This window comes from Mytilus edulis, chromosome 7, assembly GCF_963676685.1.
Source record: "Mytilus edulis chromosome 7, xbMytEdul2.2, whole genome shotgun sequence".
NCBI lineage: Eukaryota > Metazoa > Mollusca > Bivalvia > Mytilida > Mytilidae > Mytilus > Mytilus edulis.
This window is the reverse complement of record NC_092350.1, coordinates 21825463-21852497: the sequence shown is the minus strand read 5'-3', so window position 1 is coordinate 21852497 and position 27035 is coordinate 21825463. Positions and strand designations below refer to the sequence as shown.

Sequence of the window (27035 nt, the reverse complement as noted above, 5' to 3'; positions counted from 1 at the left end):
ATGACAGCTTCGGTTTTCTGGTCAAAAATATAAGTTATATGTTTTTGTTTTTCAGTTAGTTGTTACCTTCGACAAGTTCTCTGACCCAGATATGGTTGATGCCGTTGAAAAATTCGATGCCATTAGCGGTTATGAGTATGCCATAACCGATAACTCAGTTTTGGGAAAAACATATATGATTTGGAAAAGTCTTGCAACGTACACAGAAACTGCTGATACGGTAAGCAGGGAACATCCAATTTATCACTTTATGTATCTGTTTCGAAAATGTGTCTAAATGCATTCCCGATGAAGGTAAATCCAGAAAGCTCTTCGGACGCGAGAAATTATCAAACGTGTTGCCTTCAATTTTTTTATAGCAGTAAAATTGTTAGAAGGGCAAATTGAATTAAAAATTTAACAAGGATGGGACATATAGCACCTAGTCAAGATGTAGGTGTTGTTGTTTAAAATTGATGTCACTTAGAAAAATGGTGCATATAATCTGATATCTTTACTGTTTTGAAATGGTAAACAAAAATGTTAACATATATAAAGAAAAAGCAAAAGTATTATCTGATTGTTGTTCCATCTTTTTTTTCCAATTTTTATTTCTAAACAGTTGAATTAAGAAGGACTTCTGCACTGCATCACAATAAAAAAAAAGATTATTATTGTATTCTTTTTTTCCTTAGTGAACAAATATCAACACCAACGCGTGTTTATTGAGATACACGTGGGATGCATCATCACATTATATTAACTGATAGATCTCTTGTATTGCATTAATCCAATGTGATTGTGTTTACACCATGGAAAGTACTCACGATGTGCTCATAGTTTGTATATAAATCGGTTACAGATTTGTTAAGTCCGTATCGAATTATATCCTAAACCTCTTTCTTCAAAACAAAAGATATACATGTAGTATAAAAGTTTTAAAATATCTTTCAGATTTCTTTTGAAATCATATTAGACGGGACAATGGACTTCTCAAAATGTAAGAAATTCACAGTGAGAGGCTACAACAAAGTATCTTTGTACTCAACAGTGTCAACAGACATAAAAGACTGTAAAGCACAGAATCCGACATTTATTGATCCGAATATTGTCATCGATGCTGTTGGAACACCAGATGCTTTGGGTAAACTTTTGTTTTGCTTTTTCCAAAGCTATCGTTTTGATTTTTAGACAATTATTTTAAATCTATGTTACATAATGAATCATTAATAGAGTATTTCAAAGGGACATTCAAAACATATAAGGTAGAATAGTTATCAAAGGTATCACGATTATAATTTAATACGCCAGACGCGCGTTTCGTCTACATAAGACTCTTCAGTGACGCTCAGATCAAAAGAGTTATTAAGCCAAACAAGTACAAAATTGAAGAGCATAGAAGTTATGAATATAATATTTTAATTTAGTAATTCAGTCATTTATAAAATCAAAATCAACTCTCTTTTACCATAGTTTTATTTTAAAAGGGTTTTAACATTTTGTGTCTATTTAAAAAGATGGTATAGGACGTCCGATATTCTTAGAAAAGAATGCCTACTGGACTTTAGCAGACGAAGATTACACGCCATACAAAAATTTGATATCAGCAGTTTGGCCAACCTTGCGTCACAGAAATTATAAATATGCTATAATAAATGCTCGTACTGTTGATGTTACAACATATTATAAACAAATCAACCAACTTGAACTAGTGGATCCATGCTCTCACCCTGATGCCATCAAATGTGGACACACAGGTAACTTTTTATAATGGTATATATTGTCTGTACCAAGTCAGAAATATGATAGTTGTTCCCATTTGAATAGGAAATATCCGTTTTGAAATTTCCTCGGAGTTCTGTATTTATGTGATTTTACGTTTTGCTTTTAAACATCTTTCTTTTTTTGTTATTATTTGTTTTTCATTTGTTTGTAATACATAACATTTAATCTTTAGGAAAAATATTAAACTAACATAATGTAGTGTTGATTATAAACCGAGTCAGGCATAACTCTCTTAAATCTTCCATTGTAAAAGCCAAGATTCTGAAAGAGAAATGAGAAGTAGTTCCATACTGAAGTCAGTGAAATAAAAAATGAGACGGAAGGTCTCGGATTTGTTTACGGCCACAAAAGTAAAAAAATATGAATAAACAATTCTAAACATTACATGTTTGATATAATGAAAAGGTATAATGGCAAAGTATACTAATCAAAAACTCCCAAGAAAATTCCAAACACAAGTCCCTTAGGAAATGGCAACATCAAAAGATATCAAATGAATGGAAATCAACTGCCATATTCCTGAATTGGTAGAGACATTTCCTTATGTAGGACATGGTGAGTTAAGCCTGTAGATAGTTTCTTTGGATATCATTAGATCTTCTGGGTTTGGTTGGTTCAACATTAATTATTACATATTTAAAATGTATGAAATGTACATAGCATATGTCATGAAGTGTATATCCTTTTGTCATTGCCATATAAGCAGGAGGTTTGGCTATCCATTAAACATGGTTCAACCCATCATGTTTTCTAAAAATGTCTTGTACTAAGTCAGAAATGTGGCAGTTGTTATGAAATAGTTCATTTCTATGTATGTTGCCATTTATTTATGTAGCCGTTCAGTGTTATGTTATTCGGTATTTTTCCTATTATAGTTGATGTGTTTCCATCGGTATTGGTTTGCGATCCAGATTTGTTTTCGCTTAAACAATTTATGACTACAGAAAAGTGGATATTACTGTTGCCTTTATAGATTTGGCAACAGACTATTGTAGACACTGATTGTCAGACTACTCGTCTCTTATTACGTAATTGAGTAGAAAGTTGAAAAATTGTCATTATATACAAACACTTAATTTTTACACGACGAAAAACAAAACAGGAATTCAAGTAAAATGTTTTACATTTTGATTGAATGAAAAAAATTGTCAAGACGGGAAAATATATAGAGTTGATGTACAAAAAGTCAAAAGCCTATGAAATTTGAGATATACTACATTATTTTCAGTGTAAAATGATTACCCACATGTTATTCTGCATGTTAATAGGAAAAAGTTACCATATCTAATATAACAATTAAGCTACACTCTATATTCTTTTTTAGTACTAACTGAACTACTGCAACCAATCACTATAATAAATCAATTTTAGTCCTTAAAGGTCATTTTGAACTTAACATCATTTGAATAGTTTGAACAACAAATTATTAAATTATGTTCAGTCTTTCAGTAACTTTTAGGATTAATGCACTACTGTTTAAATCAAATAATGTTCAGAACTATTCACTTGACTGAGCGAGGTTAACTTCGCTCGTGATAGACCAGTCCATCTATAGACAGGTGTTTTGGGATAAACTCTTTAATGAAGTGTCCAGTTATGGTAATTGAACCGATTAAAATATGTAAACACTATATGTGTATTCGGAAAATAAAGAATGAGACACAGTCCTTGATTTTCTTGTTTAGCGGAGTTTAAAAACATGCAAAAAATGTCACATTTTGGAGTTCGTGGATATAAAAAAAAGCACTTGTAAAATCTGCGTTGGTCGTTATTCTGTAAAGTTTTGGTAACACTAGTAGGTGATAAGAAGTCAATAATAATCAAAACGGCATCATCCTTATCACATACATCTTCAAATAGTCTGTCCTTTGCAAATTGTAAATTGAAATGTGAGCTCCTCCCGATCAGTTGAAAACACATTGGTAATACCGTTCAGTAATTTTCCCGACAGTTCAGTGAGATGTTAATGTGTACAGGTAGATAACAAATACTGAACATAGACTGAAAAAAATCATAATTTTCTGCATTCAAATTGCACTGAATTAAAAGATTGACTTAAAGACAGAAAATCAATAAATAAAAAAATTGTTTTGTCTTATGGGATTGGAAAAGGTAAAAATTATCCGTTTTAGATCAATATTGCTTTTTTTAATGAAGATCATTAGAATTATGCATGTTGGCACTTGATATCGATAATAAAATTTTCATGAGATGAGTTTGGTTAATTTGCAGACAGAGAATTTATCAACGAACAGTTTACAAATAACGAGCTAGTACATGGTACACGATACACTGTTTGTATTTATGCTCCTCGAACATCAATCCAGCGTACAGCATGGCTTGAAGAACTTGTTGAAGTTACAGCTTGTAGTGATGGTATCATTGTGGATCTTACTCCTCCAGTGGCAGGAAATGTGTGGATAGGATTTAACCCAGCATTCACATATCAGGTAAATTAGTGGAGTTTTTTGTGTGTTTTAATCGCTTTGTTAATAAACATACTTCTATTTTAGAAATTAAACCTAAATGCATGTGTATGTTCTTCACACCAAAATAAAACTTTATGTTCTTTGTATTACCAACTAAAGGAAACCATTTTTTTCTTCTTCTTTTATTCAATTTAGACATCTAACACTGATATGTTTATAAACTGGGACGGATTTAACGATGTCGAGGAATTCAATACAGGACCGCATGCAAGTGGTATAAAAGAATATATACTGGCTATTGGTAAGCAGTTTTTGTTGTTGTTATCAAGTTAAATAATATTTTTTCACCTTACGATGATAAACTTTTACCAAACAATTCAGTTATGTTAAATACGAAAGTATATAACCGTACTAAATGAATTACTTTAATTATACCCCCGCTTAAAAAAAGGGGGTAAACTGTTTTACCTTTAATCAGTCCGTCAGTCCGTCAGTCCATCAGTCCGTCAGTCCCATGAATATTTTTCGTCGCATCTTTCTGAGGAACTACAATACACGGATTTCTGAAATTTTGTTTCAGGGTTTATATAAGTCAGCTATATCGTGTGATACGTTTTCAGATTCATCACTTGACAACTTCCTGTTTTCCGAACACTTGTATGATTTTACACATGATAGCTAAGTTGAATATTTTCGTCACATTTTTCTCAGGAACTACAATACAAGAATTTCTGAAGTTTGGTTTCAGGGTTTATATAAGTCAGCTACTGTGTGATGCGTTTTCAGAGTCATCACTTGACAACTTCCTGTTTACTGAACACTTGCATATTTTTACACTATTAATATTATCCACTTGTTGCGAGGGTATCATCAGTGAGCAGTAGCTCGCAGTTTCACTTGTTCCTACTATCTTTATAAAATAAAACAAAATGTTATGGATTTCATGCGTCCAAAGCAATTTTGGGGGGGTTTACATTCATCTGGAACGCTCAATGCCAATATATTTGAAAGCCAAGGATGTACAATGGTTTATTCTATTTTTACTAGGTGCAATTACACACTGGTTTTATTGGTAATTATCTTAACTATTTTTGTTACATATTCTATACGAGAAATTGATCAAAATCATGAATGCTTATCTCTCAGGTACTACTGCGGGTGGTAATGATGTTCACGACTTCGAAAATGTAGGAATTGTTCAGCACAAAGCATTACATAAAATGGTTTTGCAAAATGGTTATTCATACTATGCAACTATACAAGGTATGTATACTATAACATCTTTAAAATGTTTACAACGTCGTCTAATCTTTTCTTTAATGTATTCATTTATTTGTTACATGTAATTGCAAAATGACCAGCTATATTTATATAATTTAGAAATTGAGCCTATTCTCTGTCTTTTTATGCAATAGCCGTGAAATGGTATTTATAAACATATTAAGAATAATTCAGTCTTTACAAAGTTCAAATTGTTTTAGATCAAAATTAAATATAAAAAGTCAATGTATGCATGCATTTAAAATATTTACAAATGTTAATGAAGATAATATTAAATAGCATTTTTAAAGTATTAAACTATATTTCAGCCATTGATTTTGCTAATAGAGCAACAACAGTTATATCAGACCCTATCATCATTGACAGCACTTCACCACTAGCAACAAATAGCCCTATCACAATAGAAAACCGACTTATTATTTCCAATACAGAAATAAATGCATGGTTAGTCAAAAACAGTACCGTTATTTGTAATTAATAAATAGGTCTTCATTCTTAGAAATCCTTTCTTATGAATACGTATTATATTTTCTGTTCTGCACTTTTAATTTCTATTACATATACAGTTCTCTCGACAAGTTTTGCATAACTTCACGTTTTTAGCATACTCCTCGCATAACATGTATATTAAGTTTGTAATATACGATAAAACATTAACACATTACAGCTGTCTCCCCTTTTTCATGAAAATTAATCTATGAACTATGGTTTAATGTTTTAAAGGGCATGCAGTTGATTTTCGTTTGTTTGATGTGTTTGAGCTTCTGATTTAGCTGTTTGATGAGGGAATCTCCGTTTTGAATTTTATTGGAGTTTGGTATTTTTGGTATTATACATTTTTATGCAAAGAACATTTTGTGGATTAGTTGTCAAACAAACCTGAAACTGAACAAAGACCAAATTTCTCACGGTTTCTGAGCACATGCACACTATTCTGTATTTTATTATTTCGTGTCTTTAATCGCTAGATTATAAATCAAAAATGTTATGCAAGGTAAAGTTGACGTATATTATTTTGTTGGTTTATGGTTTACCGGGAAGTTTGTTAAATGGCATTTCTTTAGTATCCTCAAACTTTTACATGAAATCATGTATATAATTTTAGCTGGAAAGATATATTCACGGACCTGGAAAGCGGCATAAATTACTATCTCTGGTCTATAGGTTCAGAACCCGGATATACAGATATGATGGCTTATGCAAAGGTTATAGACGATGAATGTGGGATGACGGATATGAATAATCCTTTAGATCTTTTAGAAGGTCATCTATATTATATCAACGTGCGAGTAAGTTTGCCAAAGAGTGTTGTTGGTTTTCTTAGAGTTGTCTGAACTTGTTTTCAGATTTATATAGTAAAGGATGGATAGAACGGTCCCTTTCAAATTAAAGAATCAGTTTAGAAACAGTACAAACTTGGATATAACTCAGGGAAAAATCACGATATATTATTAAATTTTGAAGGACAACATTAATGAATAGAACAAATAACTCAAGGGAATTCATTGCAATTTATAAAGGTAACTGGTTGAAAGTACATAAATGAAGGATTACATTTGAAAACTAGTGTATTCAAGATCAAATACACACTAATTACGAACTAGTTATACTATAACACCGCATGAACAGAGAAAAGTTACGACTTTTACACAATATACGAGTAAAGGAACGATTATGTTGGTTAAATTTGTTACAGAAAATTAATAAATCAGCTAGAAAAAAAACCCCATAGTGAATGGACCATCCTTTTTTCATGTTCCTCGCCCCAAGACAATTTAGCAACATACTATGTAGAATTAGCTGCGGTCAGTCTATCACAATGCACCAGTGCATTGAAGAAGACATATGCTGGTATTTTTAAACAAAATTAACACTATATCAGCAAAAAATCCTCTTTCTTTCGTTTTCATGATTTTCGTTAAATTATCTTGTTTCATATATTTTTTTTTCACATACTTTTTTTCATTTGTTTATGACATTAATCCGCTTATGATTAAAATGTAGTTCCATTCATACAGGCATTTAATAAAGCTGGTTTATCAACACTTATAACGTCGTGGTCGTTTGAAGTAGATACCACACCACCAACTAGTGGACACGTTTACGACGGTGACAAAAGTGCTCTAACAGGAGATCTAAAGGATATAGATTATCAGATCGAAACCGAAGTACTCCATACTTATTGGGAAGGTTTCCATGATTCCCATTCTACCATCAAGGAATATTATGTTTCAATTGGAACATGTCCGCAGTGTGAGGATATTTTAGCCGAACAAGCTGTGGGAATTGTTTATGGTAAGTTTGTGCTGTTTCCTGTTTTATATTGTTTTACATTAACATGCACAAATTACTGAGATGAACCGTACAATTTGGAGCCAATATTTTGGATCTTTAAAATGTTGTAACATATGGTTTTATTTGAATACACGGATGTACCAAAACTTATTGAAAGTATTTATCACGTAGCTTTTTGTATTGTTTAGTATTGCAAACAAATGCTATAAAATGGCTCCACCTTCTTTTTTTCTATATGACTAATATTAAAGATTATCTTTGACGAAAAAGAAACAGATTTGTTTGACAATTTTCAACCTTCTGCCAAGTTATATAATTATATTTCATGTATCATGTTATATCTTCTTGTTTCGAAGTTATATATCCATTTCATTCAGAGTTTATTCTACAATACTTACATCTTGGAGCTGGATTGAGATATTATACTACAGTTACGGCATGTAACACTGCAGATATGTGTACGACGGTGACATCAGATGGTGTAATAATAGATAATAGTCCACCATTAGCTGGTGCTGTACAGGATGGAACAGGGATATATGACACAGAATATCAATCCATGACGTGAGTATTCGATAATTTTGCTACACAATGATGCCTGTTCATGATAGGCATTGTCTAAGATTTGAACAAGATGTATTTTTGTTCCCCATTGAAAAATATCATGTTCCTTTTATTTTATAAATTAAGGTAACAGTAGTTATCGTGTGTTCAAATGTAGGAAATTGATCCTTCTTTTTTTCTGTTGAAATAATAGGAGAAATATAGGTTATATCGAAATAAAAAAAGAACTAAATTATAGAAAGCGCCTGCATTTTACAATTGTGTAGTTGTAAGTACAGCTTATTTGAAAACAATGACAAAAAGAATAGGTCACCTATGAGTTAAAAAGATAATTCTTTAAGGCAATTTTGCATTAAAGGGAGATAATTTGGAGCTTTTTTAATGATATAACCAATTTAAAAGTCATCTGGGGCCAAAATGAATCGGTATTTTGGTTGATTTTTGTACCATATCATAAAGTAACTTTTAATAGTGTAATTAATACAATTAATAATGAAAATAAAGTGTTTAAATGTTTTCTGAAATTTTTGTACCCTCGAGCCTCCTTAAGTATTGTATTAGTGAAAACGGAAAGATGAAGTGCTAAATCAATTGTTCAGTAGTGCTTTTTCTTGTGTTTTGGTGGTTGATATTTCATTGAAAAATGGAATTAAAAATGAATTTGAAATTAAGTATATATTGATAAAGTTAATTTATAGAAAAAAAGTACAAGATTGTTTCAATAAGTGTGTAGACTAATCATGTAACTTTTTGTTGTCATTCAAACAATATGAAGAATATCAGTTTACCAAATGGACAACTATAATGTCGAATAATGTCTAAATTCAGAACATACTTGTCAGCAAAGTGGTATGGATTCGATGACCCACAGTCTGGCTTAGAAAAATATGAATGGAGAGCGGGGACAACAAAAGGTGGTGATGATGTTGTGAAAACAATGGAGTTCCATATCACACAGACAGCTGCAATATACAACACATCACTTGGACTTCCTATCAATGAGAGAATATTTGTAACGATAAGAGCTTACAATAAAGCTGGTAAATAATGATAACAATGACTATTTTGTAATGGATAAACTCGTGATAGCAGATGTTTTCCTGCTCCTGTTGTATGGATCTAGTACAGATATTACTACTTTGCTAATTTCTCATTGAAGTAGAACACATTTTGTGTTGCTGCCAACTGAAGCCCGCCTCCGGGTGTGGGATTTTCTGGCTGTGCAGAAGACCAAACGGAGGTCTTCGACTGTTTTTCGCTCTATGGTCGGGTTTTTGACACATTCCGCATTTCCATCTTCAAATTAAGTATATATATTTGAGACGATGTATGTTTGAGAAATATTGTAGAATAGAAGCTGAGAACAGCTCGCTAGCAACATATGCACACTTTCACTCCCATTTTTTGTCGGGGTTTGTGTGCTGTACTATTATTTGTCCATTTGTCTTTTTATTTTAGCAATGGGGTTGTCAGTTTATTTTCAATATATGAGTTTGACGGTCCCACTGATATCTTTCGTCCCTCTTTTAGACTTATATATCTGGTAGCAATGGCAAGTTTTGGCTCACATAAAAATTATTATCTAAAAGTTCTGACATTCATTTTTTAACAGTCGTATTATTTTGTGTTTAGTAAATAAAAGTGGACGCCCAATTAACATGACAAAACAAAATGCTCGACTACTAGTATATCAACAAAAAGAACCAACGAAAACAGCTGCATTATTGCCGACTTGGATCAGGTATATGTCCAGAGGCAAATCGTTGGCTTAATCTAGTTTATAGCTAATTAATCCTCACACGTAAGTATCAGTTATGCTTTGAGATCAGATGTGGCATATCTGTCTGCGAAGATTTGTATTGGGAATGAAAAAAGATTCATAAAAATCGCTTATACCAAAGAAATGTCTGGTACATTATGTATGTATTATTTTTTTTTAAAGTTGACCCATATATGTAATTAATTTCAGGAATGTGGTCGGAGTCATCATCAAATGGATTCTTAGTAGATACAACGCCACCGGTTTTTAAAACTACGCCTGTCTTTTCCGAAGATTTCGGTATTTTTGGATTATCGCAAATATATCGTACGTCTATGAAAATAGAATGGGATATTGAAGATACAGAATCATTCATACAAAGACAATACGTCTCTATAAAGTCTCACATTGGTGGAGAGTTCATGCTGTCATCACACTCAGTATGTTTGTAAACTAAAGAACTGATTTTAAATAACGTGTTTGGCACAACTGTTTTGAATTTGGGTCCTCAATGCTCTTCAACTTTATACTTGTTTGGCTTTACAACTATTTTGATCTGAGCGTCACTGATAGACGAAACGTACGTCTGGCGTATTAAATCATAATCCTGATACCTTTGATAACTATTTAAGTGTATCACATATTATACGGATGTTAAAAAATGCAAAGGAACTGCTAATCGGAAATGTAGTATTGCTGTTTTTATAGACGAATGCAATTTTGTATAGGTTTTCTACAAAACTGATAGAACGGTTAAAATGTGATATATAAGATAAAGAATATAAATTTACCATTTTATTAGTTGCAAAGATTAATAATCAGCTACTGAATCGGGTCTTATACACCAGAAAACAATTTATAAATTTGAACCTTATGTTTGTGGAAATATGTCTACATTCGCACATCAACACAATAGTAGTACACCTACAAATCCGTTTCACAATTGACGATAGGTTAACAGCCAGTGATGATGTTTATTTTTCTTATCCAAGGTAAAGATTACCTTAGCCGTATTTGGTACAACCTTTTGGAATTTTAGTGCATCAATGCTTTTCAATTTTGTTCTTGTTTGGCTTTCAAACGTTTTTGATCTGAGCATCTCTGATGAGTATTATGTAGACAAAACGCGCGTCTGGCATATCAAATTATAAGCCTGGTACCTTTGATAAATATAAACAGCTATCATTGTTCATCGCCTTCTATTTTAACCCTAAACTGTTGGTTGAAAGCTTATTCTAGATATCTAACAATCTAGCTCTGTAACTGTTTGAAGAGTGCATGGAAAGCTAGATCTGATATTATTGGTTACTTATATTCTTATTGTATTGTTCTCTGTTATCAGTCGTTTGTCACATTATGTATATATTATGTATTGACATAGTATGTTAAATATGCTTGTGTAAATAAAATATATAATTCAATTCAATTATATAAGCATTTTATTATAGATAAATGGTATAGCAAGATCGTACGTGTTTAATGGATTAGATCTCCATGATGGAGTAACTTATTACGTTACAGTTATTTCCTGTAATGGTGCAGACATTTGTACTGATGCTATCTCGCCAGGAATGTTCGTTGACAGTACACCGCCATCAAGAGGTTTGTGTGTTGTTAATTATGAGTTATAACGAAACCTCAAAGCAAAAGGAACAATCACACATTGATTTTAATGCTTGGAATATTCGAATTGCACTTCTTATATTCATGACATGAATGATCAATTAATTTTGTTTTGTATTCGTATGGTTACCAACAGTGTTCCTGAGTCCTCTTCCGAATTGTGTGATTCATATAAGCTATCATTACAATTTAATGTCGGGTTTTGCTATAGAGATGATCTCTTTTCACTAAATAATTTAAAGTTTGGTGAAATTCATCAAGGTCATTGAATTTATTATAAAGGATACCACAGCCACAGTTAAGTCTGCTTCATATCTTGACATACGTCTATACTTGACAATAAGGCTTTGTATAAATTAATGTCAAAAGATATCACTTAAGCTTTCCAATTGTTAACTTTCCGTTTCTTTCAAGTTCAATTTCATAAAGCGCCATCATATAGAGTACATGTCGCCAAGAACGATATTCTAGCGTATGCTTTTTCCTATCATATTTTCTTTGATAGACGATTGGTACTCACAAGAATTATATTAACCAAGTGTTCGAGGTGATGAAGTTAAAATCCACATTCACGAACGCCATCTTGAATTTGTTGACTGTAATGGAATACCTGTTTCACAGATGGCGGTGGATATGTTCCAATTTTCATGACCAGAATTTCGTCATACTTTCCTGGAATTTGACATCAACGAATATGTTCTGACATGTGCAAAATTTAGAATATTCTTTATTGTCTGTTTGTCTTTGTCTTCTTTTTTTGCCATGGCGTTGACAGTATTTATTTGACTTAAAGAGTTTCCCTTTGGAATTCGCCTCCCCTCTTGTAAATCTTTTCAAATGAATTGATAATGTAAGTCATCTTATGTTTTACAGGTGTGTTTGCAATAACGACAGATCATGCATCAGACCCTGAATTGGCTCGACATTCAGCAGGATGGATGACTTGGACATCACACGCGGTGTATCTTGCCTGGCTTGGGTTTAGTGATGTACACTCAGGAATTGATCATTACATGGTAACTGTTGGATCAACCTACATGGGAAAAGATCTATCTAAGGTACGGCTTGTTCACTTTTCAATAAATAACTGTTCTGGTTATATTATAGGTTTTTTTTTTAATTTTTTGGCTGAACAATTTTTATAATGGTAATGCAATGACATAGTTGGACAAGCTGAACATAATCTCATTTTTAGCCATTGCGTTGTCAGTTTGTTTTAGATTTATGAGTTTGACTGTCCCTTTGGTATCTTTCGTCCCTCTCTCATAGTTTAGAATCATGTGCGTGTCAATGAATGTTCCGCTTCCTTATCGATTTGAGAAATGGGTAACAGTCTCCATTTTCCCCTTCACAAAATGGATATTTCGTTTTAATTAGTTCAAGAAGACCTTTGCATGAAATGGATGTAAATGGTTGTTTTACATCAAGAGTCTGTAAACCCCTAAGCCTTTCACACGCAATCGCTTGTTTTAAAAGACGAATATATATGTTAGTTTAATAAGGAAAGATGTTTGATTAAAAGTACACTAAAATTAATGCAAAATAACAAAGGTGATAAATCAATGCTCATTCAATCTAAAAAAAAAAAAGAAATCGCAGTATGCTTTAACCGAAAATAAAACAAATTGTCGATGAAAAGATGTGTTTGCATAGGTAACTCTTGTAAATTGTTTAGGTTACAGGTACTTACATTTCAAACATTATGTCGTCTTGTTCCAAGCTTTTATATTAAGAAAAATGTCGTCTTGTTCCAAGCTTTTATATTAAGAAAAAAATGTATTTTGTGTCTCATTATTACTCGAAGATATGTTATAGTTAATATTGTTAAACATGAATGAATTTGATTGAAAGGACATAACTACAATACATATTCATACTGATACTAACACTGACCATGGTGATGAAGGAAAAGTTCAACTCTTTACTGTAGAGACAAGCAACATTGCAAACCTTGATACAATATTCATTACAGTTTGGGCTGTTAACAAGGTAAGATTAAACCCAGTTGTTAAAAATGACGCATTTCAATTTCTTGCTGCATTTTTTATTTTTACAAACGCAAACGTTTTGAATTTCGATGATATGTCATGTATTCATAATTGGCTTGGAAGAAAATTAACATAATGATGCAGACTATTAATGACACATTACACATCTTTAAAGCAATATGTAAGGAATGACATGCGAAAAAGAAATAGATTCCTTGATTAAAGAAAAAATGAAGCACCTGTTGTTTTTTTTAACAATAATTACTAATTTTCTAAAACGATGTATTGATGAGCATGTTGTATTTTGATTTGTTAATAGGTTGGTTTAAGGAGTCATATGATACATTCAGCTTTTACGATTAGTCCTGGTGGTGCACTTGATTTAATTCGAAGATGTGAAGCAATGTCATGCGAAGGTCACTGTATATGTGCTCCTCAAGATCAGCAATGTCCTTACTCTGCTTCACTTGGAAGTTGTAATGATATATCGTCAAGTAAGTTATCTTCAAATCAATGTGAAGTCTATTATTGTGGTTCATTTTAGTATTGAATATTGTATAAAACAATACAGTACTTTAAGACATAATTGTTTTTTACTTTTCAACCAAATACAGTAAAACAATTACAAAAATTATCGAATAATGTTGTATTTGCTTTGTAATACATTATGCCGTTTTTTTTGTTTTTGTTTTTGTTTCAATTGTTACACATTCGGGGCTCATGGTTTAATATCACACGTTTGCCTAGTATTGCTAGCAACAACTTCATTTGAACGTTGGGGAATAGCTGCCGCTATGGCAATCATACCATATCTCCTTATTTTAAAATCATTAGATATACGGAATACCATTCTTAGTAACGAAAGATCACGAAGAATTGTTTAAATGTTGATGCTGATTCATCTTTTCCTATTTCTGAGTTTTAAATTTGCTATGACTATGTTCCAACTTTTATTATACATTAACTTTATCCTGATTTTTTTGTTTCTTTATATTTGAAGCTGTCTTTAGCGATACTCATTACAGTTTGTTGCTGGTCAGAGATACTAATGGATATTCTGAAAGTGACCAGGCTGTAACAGCGTCAAATAATGTTTTAAGGGGAATGTGGATACTTTCACAGGTTCTCACTTATAAACCATTGTGGTATGTATTTAATGATAAATATTTCGCAAGTACTTTACTAATTGTGAAATGTGAAAAAATAACAAATGTTACCACTATATACAGAATTGAATGCATGTAAATCCATTATAAACCTCATATAAAAAGTTAATATAAAAAGTATATATAGAAAGTGATTAAAAACTTTTAAATGTGTTAACACTATATTAGTTTAACGATCAATATCACAAATTAGTTGCCTCAAACGATGTATCTGTGTTTTCACAGTTTTCATTCTTCAAATACAAAGTCAAAGCAATAAACAATATTACTGGTAATGGTCTAATACCAATTGTTAAATCTTTTAATGAGTTTTCATTCGCATAGCGGGGGATCCATGCATAGCAAGAGATACTTCCCCTGTCAACATATCCAGCCCCTCTGTTTTTGGAGTTCATGCGGTACCCTTAGTATTTCTTTCTTTTTATAATCGATTTATGAGATTCAAACAGCGATGGAGTACTTTTGCTTGACGTATACATTGATTGAAAAATATGGGTGGAACATACCAAACAGAGAGTCAAAACTCATTAGTCGAACGCCCGAAAGAATCATTGCAAAAAAAACCAACAAAAAGACAAACAACTGTCTTCAAAACACTTCATAATACATGCAGTAGCAACTAACCTACATGAACCCCAATAATAGCATACTGTACTATGAACATCAAAGAAGGATTCCTACAACCCTAACAATTGTTCATAAAAATTCTTTTGAAGGTATGTCTGATAGGTTGTGTGTACGACACATATTGAAATGATCTTGTGAACACAATAAACTTCGTTTTTTAGTTGGCCTTTTAAACTATTTTGATTCGAGCGTCACTGATGATTTTTTAGCTCACCTGGCCGAAAGGCCAAGTGAGCTTTTCTCATCACTTGGCGTCCGGCGTCCGTCGTCGTCCGTCGTCGTCGTCGTCGTCGTCGTCCGTCGTCGTCCTGCGTTAACTTTTACAAAAATCTTCTCCTCTGAAACTACTGGGCCAAATTTAACCAAACTTGGCCACAATCATCATTGGTGTATCTTGTTTAAAAAATGTGTCCGGTGACCCGGCCAACCAACCAAGATGGCCGTCATGGCTAAAAATAGAACATAGGGGTAAAATGCAGTTTTTGGCTTATAACTCAAAAACCAAAGCATTTAGAGCAAATCTTACAGGAATAATATTGTTCATCAGGTCAAGATCTATCTGCCCTGAAATTTTCAGATGAATCGGAAATTTCGTTGTTGGGTTGCTGCCCCTGAAATGGTAATTTTAAGGAAATTTTGCTGTTTTTGGTTATTATCTTGAATATTATTATAGATAGAGATAAACTGTAAACAGCAATAATGTTCAGCAAAGTAAGATCTACAAATAAGTCATCATGACCAAAATGGTCAGTTGACCCCTTTAGGAGTTATTGCCCTTTATAGTCAATTTTTAACCATTTTTCATAAATCTTAGTAATCTTTTAGAAAAATCTTGTCCTCTGAAACTACTGGGCCAAATTTAACCAAACTAAGCTATAATCATCATTGGGGTATCTAGTTAAAAAAAATGTGTCCGGTAACTCGGCCAACAAACCAAGATGGCCGCCATGGCTCAAAATAGAACATGGGGGTAAAATGCAGTTTTTGGCTTATAACTCAAAAACCAAAGCATTAAGAGCAAATCTGACAGGAAGTAAAATTGTTGATCAGGTTACGATCTATCTGCCCTGGAATTTTCAGATGAATCAGATAATCGGTTGTTATGTTGCTGCCCCTGAATTGGTAATTTTGAGGAAATTTTGCTGTTTTTTTGTTATCTTGAATATTATTATAGATAGAGATAAACTGTAAACAGCAATAATGTACAGCAAAGTAAGAACTTAAAATAATTCACTTTGACCAAAATAGTCAATTGACCCCCTAAGGAGTTATTGCCCTTCATAGTCAATTTTTAACAATTTTCTTAAAATTTGAAGATTTTCAATAACATTTTCCACAGAAAGTACTGTTATAGATAGAGATAATTGTAAGCAGCAAGAATGTTTAGTAAAGTAAGATCTACAAACACATCACCATCACCAAAACACAATTTTGTCATGAATCCATCTGTGTCCATTGTTTAATATTCACATAGACCAAGGTGAGCGACACAGGCTCTTTAGAGCCTCTAGTTTGTCTAAACGGGCGTCTGAAGCAAAAAAAATCATTCCCTGGTATCTACGATGAGTTTGTTTGTGTACACAAAAAATGTCTTCCGCGTATTCAATAAAAACAAATTAGGAGGAAGCACATAAATGAAATGTTCATTTTTTCAATCATATATGGAATTTTTAAATCAATATAGGTATGAATGGAGTGTCGGACATTCGGAATTCAGCACGCCTCTTGGCATATATGATATACAAGATGAGAAGGTCTGGCAAGATGCCGGCCAATTGCATGATGCTATTTTTACCATTGAACAAGGTAATTGTGACTTATTATAATATATACATGAAATGAAAAGTTTGATAAAAGTCAAATGGCACACTCATAATACAACACTCGATTATGGTAGATTTGATTGGTGGAAACACCATAAATATTTGGATCAGGCCTATTTAAACAAGACGACATACCGCATTATATCACAAAATGTCAGGGAGCAACACATAATTTAATATATTAAGCGGTAAAATTATAACTCGAAACGGTAATATATTATGAACTAATAAGATTTTATAAATATTGCAATGACCAATAGAAGTTATGCCCGCACTGTCAAAACATTATTTGAAAAGATAGAAAAACATCAAACGCCTTTTTTAACGTTTTGGATAGCTGTATTTCAGATGACCATAGATATTTCAATCATCGTAGCCATAATTCTTTCTCCTTATCTCAATTTTGGTTTGACCTTATAAAGAATTATCAAGAATTGTGTGCATACCACGAGCAACACGACAGTTGAGCATGATTTGGTGACTTTTGTAAAGCACCTTAGGTCATTTTGATTTAAGACATTTAATTGTTTCTTTGGTAATATATTCTTCGAAATATTTTCATGTTTTTTTTATCTATAGGCGGAGAGTACTTGCACAACACTTTGTCATATGCTGTATTTGTAAGGGTTTGGTATTCAGTCAATACATACGCTATTTTCAAGTCAAATGGAATATATGTGATGACTCAGGCTCCAGTGGTAGCGTCTGTAAGAGGTAGCTCTGTAAGTATTTTTTGTTTTATTAAAATGCAGTCTGAATATATCTTGTTAATGTATGTACATGATCTCAAGGTAGCATCACCCTAGTTTTTTCTAGCATTATTTGGGATGGAATTTAGCGATATAAAGTGTAACCGTCATTTAAATAGTTGAAACAAACTATAACTGATTGAGATATGTTTCATCTAAAATATAAACGGTTTCAATTTTTCTTCATCAGATTCGGATTTCGATAATTACGAAGCCATTCTTGTACTTTAATTTTCTGAATACACACTGTTAGTAAAAAGACGTGAACTACCTGTTAGAAAAGTTGATAATTAAACGCTCGTCTGGCGTATATACTAAATTTAGTCCTGGTATCTATGATGAGTTTATTTCAAACATCGTTTAGGAATCATTGCCTTGCTGTTTTACTATTTTTTGTTAGGCCTTCCGATTGATTTGTTGTTGTGTCATTGATGAGTCTTGGGTACTAAGTTATAAGCCTAATATCTTTTTAAAATATTCAACACATTTTTTAAGAAATTTCAATAATGATATGCCCAAGCAAACAACCATCAATTAGTAATACATTTTGTGTCATTTTTTAGCTTTTAATTGGTATAAAGTGTATGTATAAGATAAACAACTTATATTCTCAGGTTGATATTAAGTTCAGTTCACGTCTATTGCCTTAAATAATTTTGAAATTTAATGGATATGTATATATATTATCGTAATATATTTTTTTTATATAAAAGTATGTTATGGTCCGAAACGTAAATTTAGGCAAAACATTATTCAACTTTTTTTAACGATTGTTTGATATTCAGGTGATAGAGCGAGTACAAGGAACTACATTCAAGGATCATGATTTCATGAAAATGGGTCGCCCAATAACGTTTGAATGGACAGGAAAATTTCTTGAGGCTGAGAAAACTATCGAAATGTATCGATTGTATCTGAGCACTTTTCCGGGAGGTACGTTGTCACTTATACATTAATAATAGAAAAAATGTCATAAATAACCAATCAGGGGATTTAAAGTTGTTGATATTGATTACAGTAAAAATAACATATAAAGTCTTCTCTTTGGTAATGTAAATTTGTTTGAAATATGCAATAAAAAGTGGCAGATGTCTTGTTGGCGAAAAACCCACATGTGATTTTAAAAATGATAAAAATGACACTTCCAGTAAAAAACTTACACTTTTGAAGTTCGCAAAACCACCTTGTTAAAATACTGAAACAGCGTTTGCATTGAAAAATAATATGCATTCTCCACGTTTAAAATGAAATTATTTTTATATTAGGTAACCTTATATTTCATCAAGACGTTTTTGCTCCTTTGTTTTTACAATTTGATATACGAAATCCAACAAAGGTATATACAATTCAGTGTTAACTAACAATGAGACCAAATTGCTATTTTAGGACATGATATCATGAAGATAAACGAAGTGATTCCAGGAACAGAAAGTGGCTACAACATGTCTAGAATCATTCTTACACCAGGGGTTATCCATTATGCCAATGTTATTGCATACAATTATGCTGGAGCCCATACTACATCATCGTCGGATGGGTTCATGATTGACTACAATCATCCTACTGCAGGGATTGTTTATGATGGTCAAGGTAATGATGATAATATAACACTTTTAAATTTAAAAGCATTCCTGTCAAGATAGAAAATTAGAGAAATAACACTTGGTGTGTCCCAAAAAGAAACGCAATGTTATATAGGAATCAAAAATGAAAACAACACTTTATTGATTTCATACGTTCGATGTGCTTTTCAAATTTGCTTCCATCTAGAATTTACAAAGCCGAATATTTGAAAGCCGAAGGTGTATAAGAACTGAAACAGTTGAAGAGCTATATTACCAAAAAGTGCATAACAAAAAGCCCAATTCGTCTAAGGTCAATTAGCCTGAGGGAGTTTAAATCTGTGTTCCCTTGGTATTTAGAACTGAGAATTAAATATATATATGCTATACTCGTCTGAACATCAACCCAAAAATGTTAGATTTGTAAAAAAAAATTTTCGCAAATTTTTGGTTCTTCCCTCGCCGGGATTCGAACCCGTGCTACTGTGATATCGTGACACCATATCGCCTGCACTGCAGGCGTCCCGCTAGACCACACGACCACCTGGGCTCTCAAACAAAGAGCTTTCGATGGCCAGGTGTTACCTTTCCTCGTCAGTTCTAATCTAGCGGCGTACTACAGTACATAATATATAAGGCATGAAGATGTTATTGTTACAGATCAGCTAAATTATCTATATATATATATATATAAACCATGCCAGTGTCTAAGCATTGAGTTCTTGGTTAATAACTCCCTCCGGAAAAAGCAGTTTGCCAGTAACGGTGTTAATCAAGTGATAGGAAATAGTTTAACACGTTGTATGCTTCTGCAGCGCTTTTCTAGATCAACTTCCATTAGAAATAGTATAACAACTATTGTGGAGAGTTGTCTCATTGGCAATCATACCGCATCTTCTAGTTTATATTAACATCATGTATTTTAAAACAGTCTTATTTACTATATAAAAAAAAAAGATCTTACACACACACACACTTATTTAATTCTTAATTTTTACTCTTTATAAATAAAAACTTGTAAATTCAATGTTAATTTTTACGATTTTTAAATCAATTTCAAAGGTAAATATGACCTTGAGTACCAGAATTCCTCAGATATAGTAGCAGCCCATTGGCACGGGTTCATCGATACAGAATCAGGTATAACAACATATCAATGGTGTGTTGGATTAACTACTTTTATCGGAAACAGTCCCACAAAGACAGAATGCTCAATCCTGAGTTGGACGAATGTGGGACTTCATGTATCAGCTTCGAGAAATTTAACATCTAGTATTCCTTCAGGTGAGACTTGTGTTTTTATATTACGTTAAATTAAACCCACATCAAACTATTCTTTTGATTGTTCAAGTCGACACTAAAAGAAAGACAATTTAGCACAACCATCTTTTTTCTGGATATCACATTCAGGCTTTGGTAACATTAATATCAATGAATATTTCATACATCAACAGAAATTTTCTGCAAAATAAAGAAATCAAAATATGCTACCTTATGTCTGACTGGGATATATTTCTTTTAAACTTTGTAGAATGAAATTAAATGAACAAAGTAACCAAATAAAATCTAAGGCAAAATGACTGCATCATAACTCTTGCAATTTCTATTAGTTTATGTATGTACATTTATTATGACATCAAAATGCAATTAAAAAGGCCAACACTACTTGCTTAGTCAGAGATAGTGTATCAAATTCTAGAAACCCGATTTGTGGTTTATATTTTTCCTTAGAACTCCGTTGAAATGATTATTCTGCAAAGTAACGCGCATTTCTACTCGAATAAGATAAAAAAAAAAGGGTTGTTCAATTTGCGGAAGTATTTAACAGACTTAGTAGTTTGCTGTTGGTCCAATTTTTGAAATTATTTAACAGACCTAGTATTTTGCTGGTGATCTAATTGATTGCTAATTTTTGTAATGCTGTCAGCTATAAATTTTTTTACATGTAATCACTATAAATCATATTTTGAGAATTAATAGTTATAAATTTTTGCTATTTTAGGAACAAAATTATATCATAAAGTATACGCAGTTGATGGTGTTGGTTGGACATCTTCGACCGTAGTATCTGATGGGGTGACTGTAGACACAACTCCACCGGTACCAGATAAATTCGTTCTTTTAGGCATTAACCTCGTTTCCAACCCATCATTTGAAATAACAGGTGGGAATGAAGTTTCCTGGCTTAATATCAGTTCAACAGATATATGCAACATGGACGTTACTTACCATCCATTGATGTGGTATATTGAAACTTATTCATGTATGACAATTGTTTCTTCTAATGTTAACTTAGCAAAGGACGGTGGAAAATTCTTATATATTAGAGGTAGTATTACACAGAAAGTGGACAATATTACAGAAGGGGTGACGTATCAAGTGACATTTTACTCGAGCCATTTGTCTTCGGTAGATTCTTCGTTAGGTAACAAAGAAGGGTTTATACAGTTGAACAATGAAAAACACGTGTTTCTTATTTACACTAAAAGTTATCGCCAAGATAGCAATGGTGATATTGACGATCGAGAAGAACTTTCCTGGCATAGTCATACGTTTTATTTCACGGCTGATTTAAATGAGGCGAATATAACAATTGGCAGTATAGATCTGACTACAGGCATATTTCTGGATGATATAAATGTACAGGAAGTAAACGTAACCGCGGGAGATATAAGTGGACATGTTTTAGGTCATGTTGTTTACTTACACGATTGGAGTTCCATCCATGGAGCTTGGAGTTTTACAGACCCGGAATCATCGATTATTGATTACAAATGGGCTATAGGTAAACACACTTACAAAGAATATGAAAATTTATTAAAAAATAAAGTCTTTTAATCTGAAATGAGACAAGATAAGATTTAAAGTATTCAATAATATTCAATGTTCAATAGATAAATTGAGGTTAACACTATTTAAATCTATTTTGTTGCTATTTTGTTGTCACACTAATTCACACAAGGGGTAAATATTATACACCAGTTTCAAGATTATAACATGTTAATGATATATGTATACATCTGATTTGAACTAGACAACCATACCGATTCTAATGTTTACGTTGTAGTTCACAAGATCCCACGACAGGATTATTATCTTACTTAGAAATATAATTTTAACTCTTTAAATTCCGTAGACTATTGTATGCAGTTGCAATTTATTGTACAAGAAAATTTGCGTTTTTCTATATATAAATAAAAACAACAGTAGTATACCGCTATTCTAAGTCATAAATTGATTGAAAGAAAACAAATCCGGGTTACAAACTGGTAATGTATGGTTGATACCTTGATGCTGCAGCCATTTTAACGAATAATTTTATGTTTGATAGGGTATGCAGAAGGAGGCACACAAATACAACCATTTAGAAGTGCTGGACTAATGAATTTCGGAATCAATAGTAATGTCACGCTTGTACACAATACAAATATTTACATAACAACCGTTGCCATGAATGCTGCTGGTTTGAGAGGGGTGTCGTTTTCTGATCCAGTATATGTTGATCTTACACCACCTGAAATTAACTTTGTATATGATGGTAGAGGTAGGTTTGACAGTTTACAAAAATGTAACAAGTAAGAATTGAAGGACGCCATTTTTCTACACGAATTCAATTAAAGTGGAATCAAAGCTTTCGACTTGAAAGGAGATTGAAACTTATTAATGGAACAACCATATTTTTACCAAAGTCGTTTTGTTGAAGCCCTTTTAAGCTTCAGTAGTGAACCGATCATAATTGATTTTTTTCTCTGAGTAAACTGTAATGCTTTTGTGTATTATGCTATGTAAAAATTGCATAAGTAATACACGAAGGACTTTCCATGACAGTAGATATAATTAGACGGTATGTAACTAGGTAAGCATTATGAAAATAATTTATCGACAAGTATATTTAAACTACACTCGTATAGGAAAATTCAAATTGAAGATATTGTTAATTGAAATATATAAGGAACAATAATCCTTTCGAATGTAAGATATTTGATTAGTTGATTGTTGTTGATAAACGTTCAATGGCAAAAATATCATGCATGCTCAAGACAAATTAAGATATTTGAAGTTCTATTGGAGATGGCAAATCGTGTGTGTTTGAAACTGTATTTTGTATTGTTATCACAGGAGAAGATGAAGATGCATGGACTTTAAATGAAGTTGCTGCTAATTGGGCATTTGAAGATGTAGAATCCGGAATAAAGCACTGTGAATGGGCTATAGGTAATTTCAATGAATGAATAGAATTATCCAATGATGCATTTGATCCAATTGATGTTGGTGTATTTGTGAAGAAGCACCGTGTTTTGAATGTATAGATGGTGGGAAATAGACAAATTTCAAAAAGAAACCTTAAGCAGCAAGATATATTGATAGCTACAACAGATTTGTTCTTGATCTGCTGAGATTTCGGGAATAAAATTACAAACAACATAGACAAGATCCCTCCCCGTCTTCCGTATAAATCAATTAAAATTCTCGATATACAAACAAACAATAGAAAACCAAATAAACTTTTATTCAAAATATATAGAATATGTGGCACTGAAAATAATACAAAATTGTCGTATTATCGAAATAACACAATTTTCGCTCCAATAATAAGGCAACATACATGTATGCCTTTTAATTAGTTTCAATATAACCATGAATTCAATTTGAACTTACAGGAATTACCAGACTCTAATGATATTATCAAATATATGTTAATTCTATATTCTAAACAAACCATTTGTTTTGAGTGAACTAAACCAGGGGCCGAGTATTCAAAATAGTATGCAAAACATCAACATAGGGGTATACATTGATTCTGAAACATAGCACTAAATGTGGACTTTGTTGCTTATTTCGCTAATTTAGTTGAGACTTCTATATAATTTAATCAAATAAAACAGATCAGCCGGTAGAACTTACATTATAAATTAAATTGTAATATTGATTTTTATTTTCTTGTTTTCAAATATTTTAGGATATACACCCGAATCGACTGATCTACTACCTTACACCGATGTGACAACTAATTCAGCGTATATGGATTTCCCCTACAGCGTACTAGAAAACCATACAATTTACACTACACTACATTGTGAGAACAATGCTGGTTTGTTGTCGTCCAAATCATCGGATGGCGTTAAGATATCGAACAGACCACCATTGTCCAATTCAGCAGTGGTAGAGATTATGCCAATATCTAGTACTGAGTTCAGTGCTGAGACAGGATTCCTAGGAGTTTCTGATAATGCTAGATTGAAATGGTCTGGATACACAGACAGCATTGGAATCGAAACATACGATGTAAGTTTTATTACCAAATGTTTTCACACTTAATCTAGTGGAAACACAGTAATTTTTAGTCTTTTTTCAATCATTTTTGCTGAAGTTAACTTCCATTGATTGCAATGCTCAAATATTCAAACCTCACAGGTCAATTTCTTGTTTATGGTCTATAGATGTATGTCCACGGGTCATTTTCTTATTATTTCTATTTCTTTGAAAATTATACTTCATTAGAAACACATTGACTCTGTTACATCTTATAAAAACAATTACTTTTGACATCACATTTTTCCAGTCAAACTACAGACTATATTTTATTTTAGGTCGAATTCGATACCAATAAAGAGAAAATGTTCTTCCCAAAAAGTCAAGAAGTTCTGTATAGTCACTTCACAAAATTATCTCTGGCAGATGAACAGCAACCATTTTCAATTAGGGCAATAAATACGCTCTTCCTGAAGTCAGCAATTGTTCAGAAAAACATTTCAATATTTACAGAGAACCCTCAGGTTACAAGTAAGTATATTGTTTTTTAATTGAAAAAAATATGCAGTAATGAGATGCTTTTCTTTTCAAGTTCAAATAAGAAAATACTGAATTCATTATAATAGAAGAGTTCAAATTTCTTTTTAAACAAACTTATTCATCTTTTAATAAAAAATTAGTATGAAATACAAATTAATTGAGATAAACAGTCTTTTACAATCTAGATAGGATAACAGAAATCTGTCAATAGTCGGCTTAAATTTTTTTATAATATTCGTCTTTCTGATATAAGTATTTATTTCCTATACAGGTACACCATTGACACTATCTTGGGTTAACAACGAAGTAGTAGTTTCATGGAATGGAATTTTCAATTCAGACAGTGATTTATATTACGAAGTGTCTGCGGGAACTACAGGAGGCGGAGTTAACATTCTCCAATGGCAATTCACCAATCAGACGAGTATTACATTTGAGATTCCTTCGACTGTTACAACAACGACTGGATTGAATGTCTTCCTAACAGTCGGGGCAGTATCTGTCGGAGGAGAATCTGTTATCAAAACTGGGAGAATTATTCTACCGTAAGGACTATGACAAATGAGACAAACATTCGAAATTTTCGCATATTTAATTTTAATAACGTCTAGTATGTAGCTTACTGGTAAAATTTATTTTTAATTTATCTGTTATCTTTGAAATCCAAATATAATCAATATCATTCAAAAATATCATAAAGAATACTACTTATGGATATGTCGTTTTTTTCTGCAATAATATGTTATATGTATACATATTCCAAGGATTTGTTCCTGAAGGAATAAATTCGTGATATAATTCACCAGAAAAGATATAAGCTTGTGGTAAACAATACTTACACTACTTATAATATTTGTTTCTTTCATCACACCAACTTAAACATTTTTAATAGTTGAAAGGATTGAAAAATTATACGACTACCTATTTCTAATGTTTTAAAGAGCATGTAGAGGTTGTTGTGATTCTATTATTAATTTATTTACAACCCGTGTAAAAAGTTGAAGGTTACAGTTTTAAAAGAGGGTTGACAGTTTTAAGCAGATACGTCGTTATTGTTGATTGATTAAGTAACATGAATTTTGATCTTTTTAATAAACTCATATAACCTTTAAGTGAAATGAGATAGAATCGAATGATTAAATGAACATTTTTAGTCGTTATAATCTCATAGTTTTTTAGTAACATAAAGTACAATACCACAAATGTTTAATTAAATCCTTGTATCGAAGATTTTTTAGTTTTTTAAACCAATGGATCGATGCAACTGCAGGTGGAGGTTTCTCTCCGATGATATAACCAGCTCTGTAGTAAAGCCCCTCAGTGTTGATCTGAAATAGTATTGATACGATGTTGATCAGAAATTACTGTTTATAAAACGTTTCGAAATACTAAGGATTTTTTTTACCTCAGGAATAACTTACCCTAGCTGTTTTTGACAAACCCTTTCGGAACTTTAGGTTTTCAATGCTCTACAGCTTCGTACTTTATTTGGACTTTTTAAAATAGATATTCGGGCGTCATTTATGAAACTGTTGAAACGTTTGTATACGAAATGCTCGTCTAACGTCCAAACTATTAATCGTGGTATCGATAACTAGTTGATCATAGAATG

General features: G+C 32.2%; 1 protein-coding gene across 1 annotated transcript; it reads left to right on the top strand.

Annotated features, from left to right (window-relative positions):
• The first annotated feature begins 91 nt into the window (after nt 1-91).
• LOC139481077 (uncharacterized) lies at nt 92-26140 on the top strand. The gene is made up of 28 exons (XM_071264152.1): nt 92-220; nt 934-1123; nt 1497-1736; nt 3997-4214; nt 4389-4494; nt 5340-5456; nt 5783-5918; nt 6580-6763; nt 7493-7769; nt 8147-8333; nt 9162-9373; nt 10303-10532; nt 11541-11694; nt 12589-12773; nt 13567-13704; nt 14023-14197; nt 14704-14848; nt 17181-17302; nt 17899-18041; nt 18854-19001; nt 19455-19658; nt 20693-20914; nt 21633-22415; nt 22962-23174; nt 23750-23845; nt 24591-24916; nt 25222-25414; nt 25695-26140. The coding sequence occupies exons 1-28, from the start codon at nt 92-94 to the stop codon at nt 25970-25972; spliced, it is 5751 nt and encodes a 1916-aa protein (XP_071120253.1). The 3' UTR covers nt 25973-26140.
• The last annotated feature ends 895 nt before the right edge of the window (nt 26141-27035 follow it).

What these genes read in the sequence shown, in the direction of transcription:
- LOC139481077 (XM_071264152.1), top strand. Translation starts at nt 92, where the DNA reads ATGGTTGATGCCGTTGAAAAATTCGATGCCATTAGCGGTTATGAGTAT. An exon ending in ACACAGAAACTGCTGATACG is followed by an intron (nt 221 to 933) that starts GTAAGCAGGGAA and finishes AATATCTTTCAG; the next exon opens with ATTTCTTTTGAAATCATATT. An exon ending in AGAATATATACTGGCTATTG is followed by an intron (nt 4,495 to 5,339) that starts GTAAGCAGTTTT and finishes CTTATCTCTCAG; the next exon opens with GTACTACTGCGGGTGGTAAT.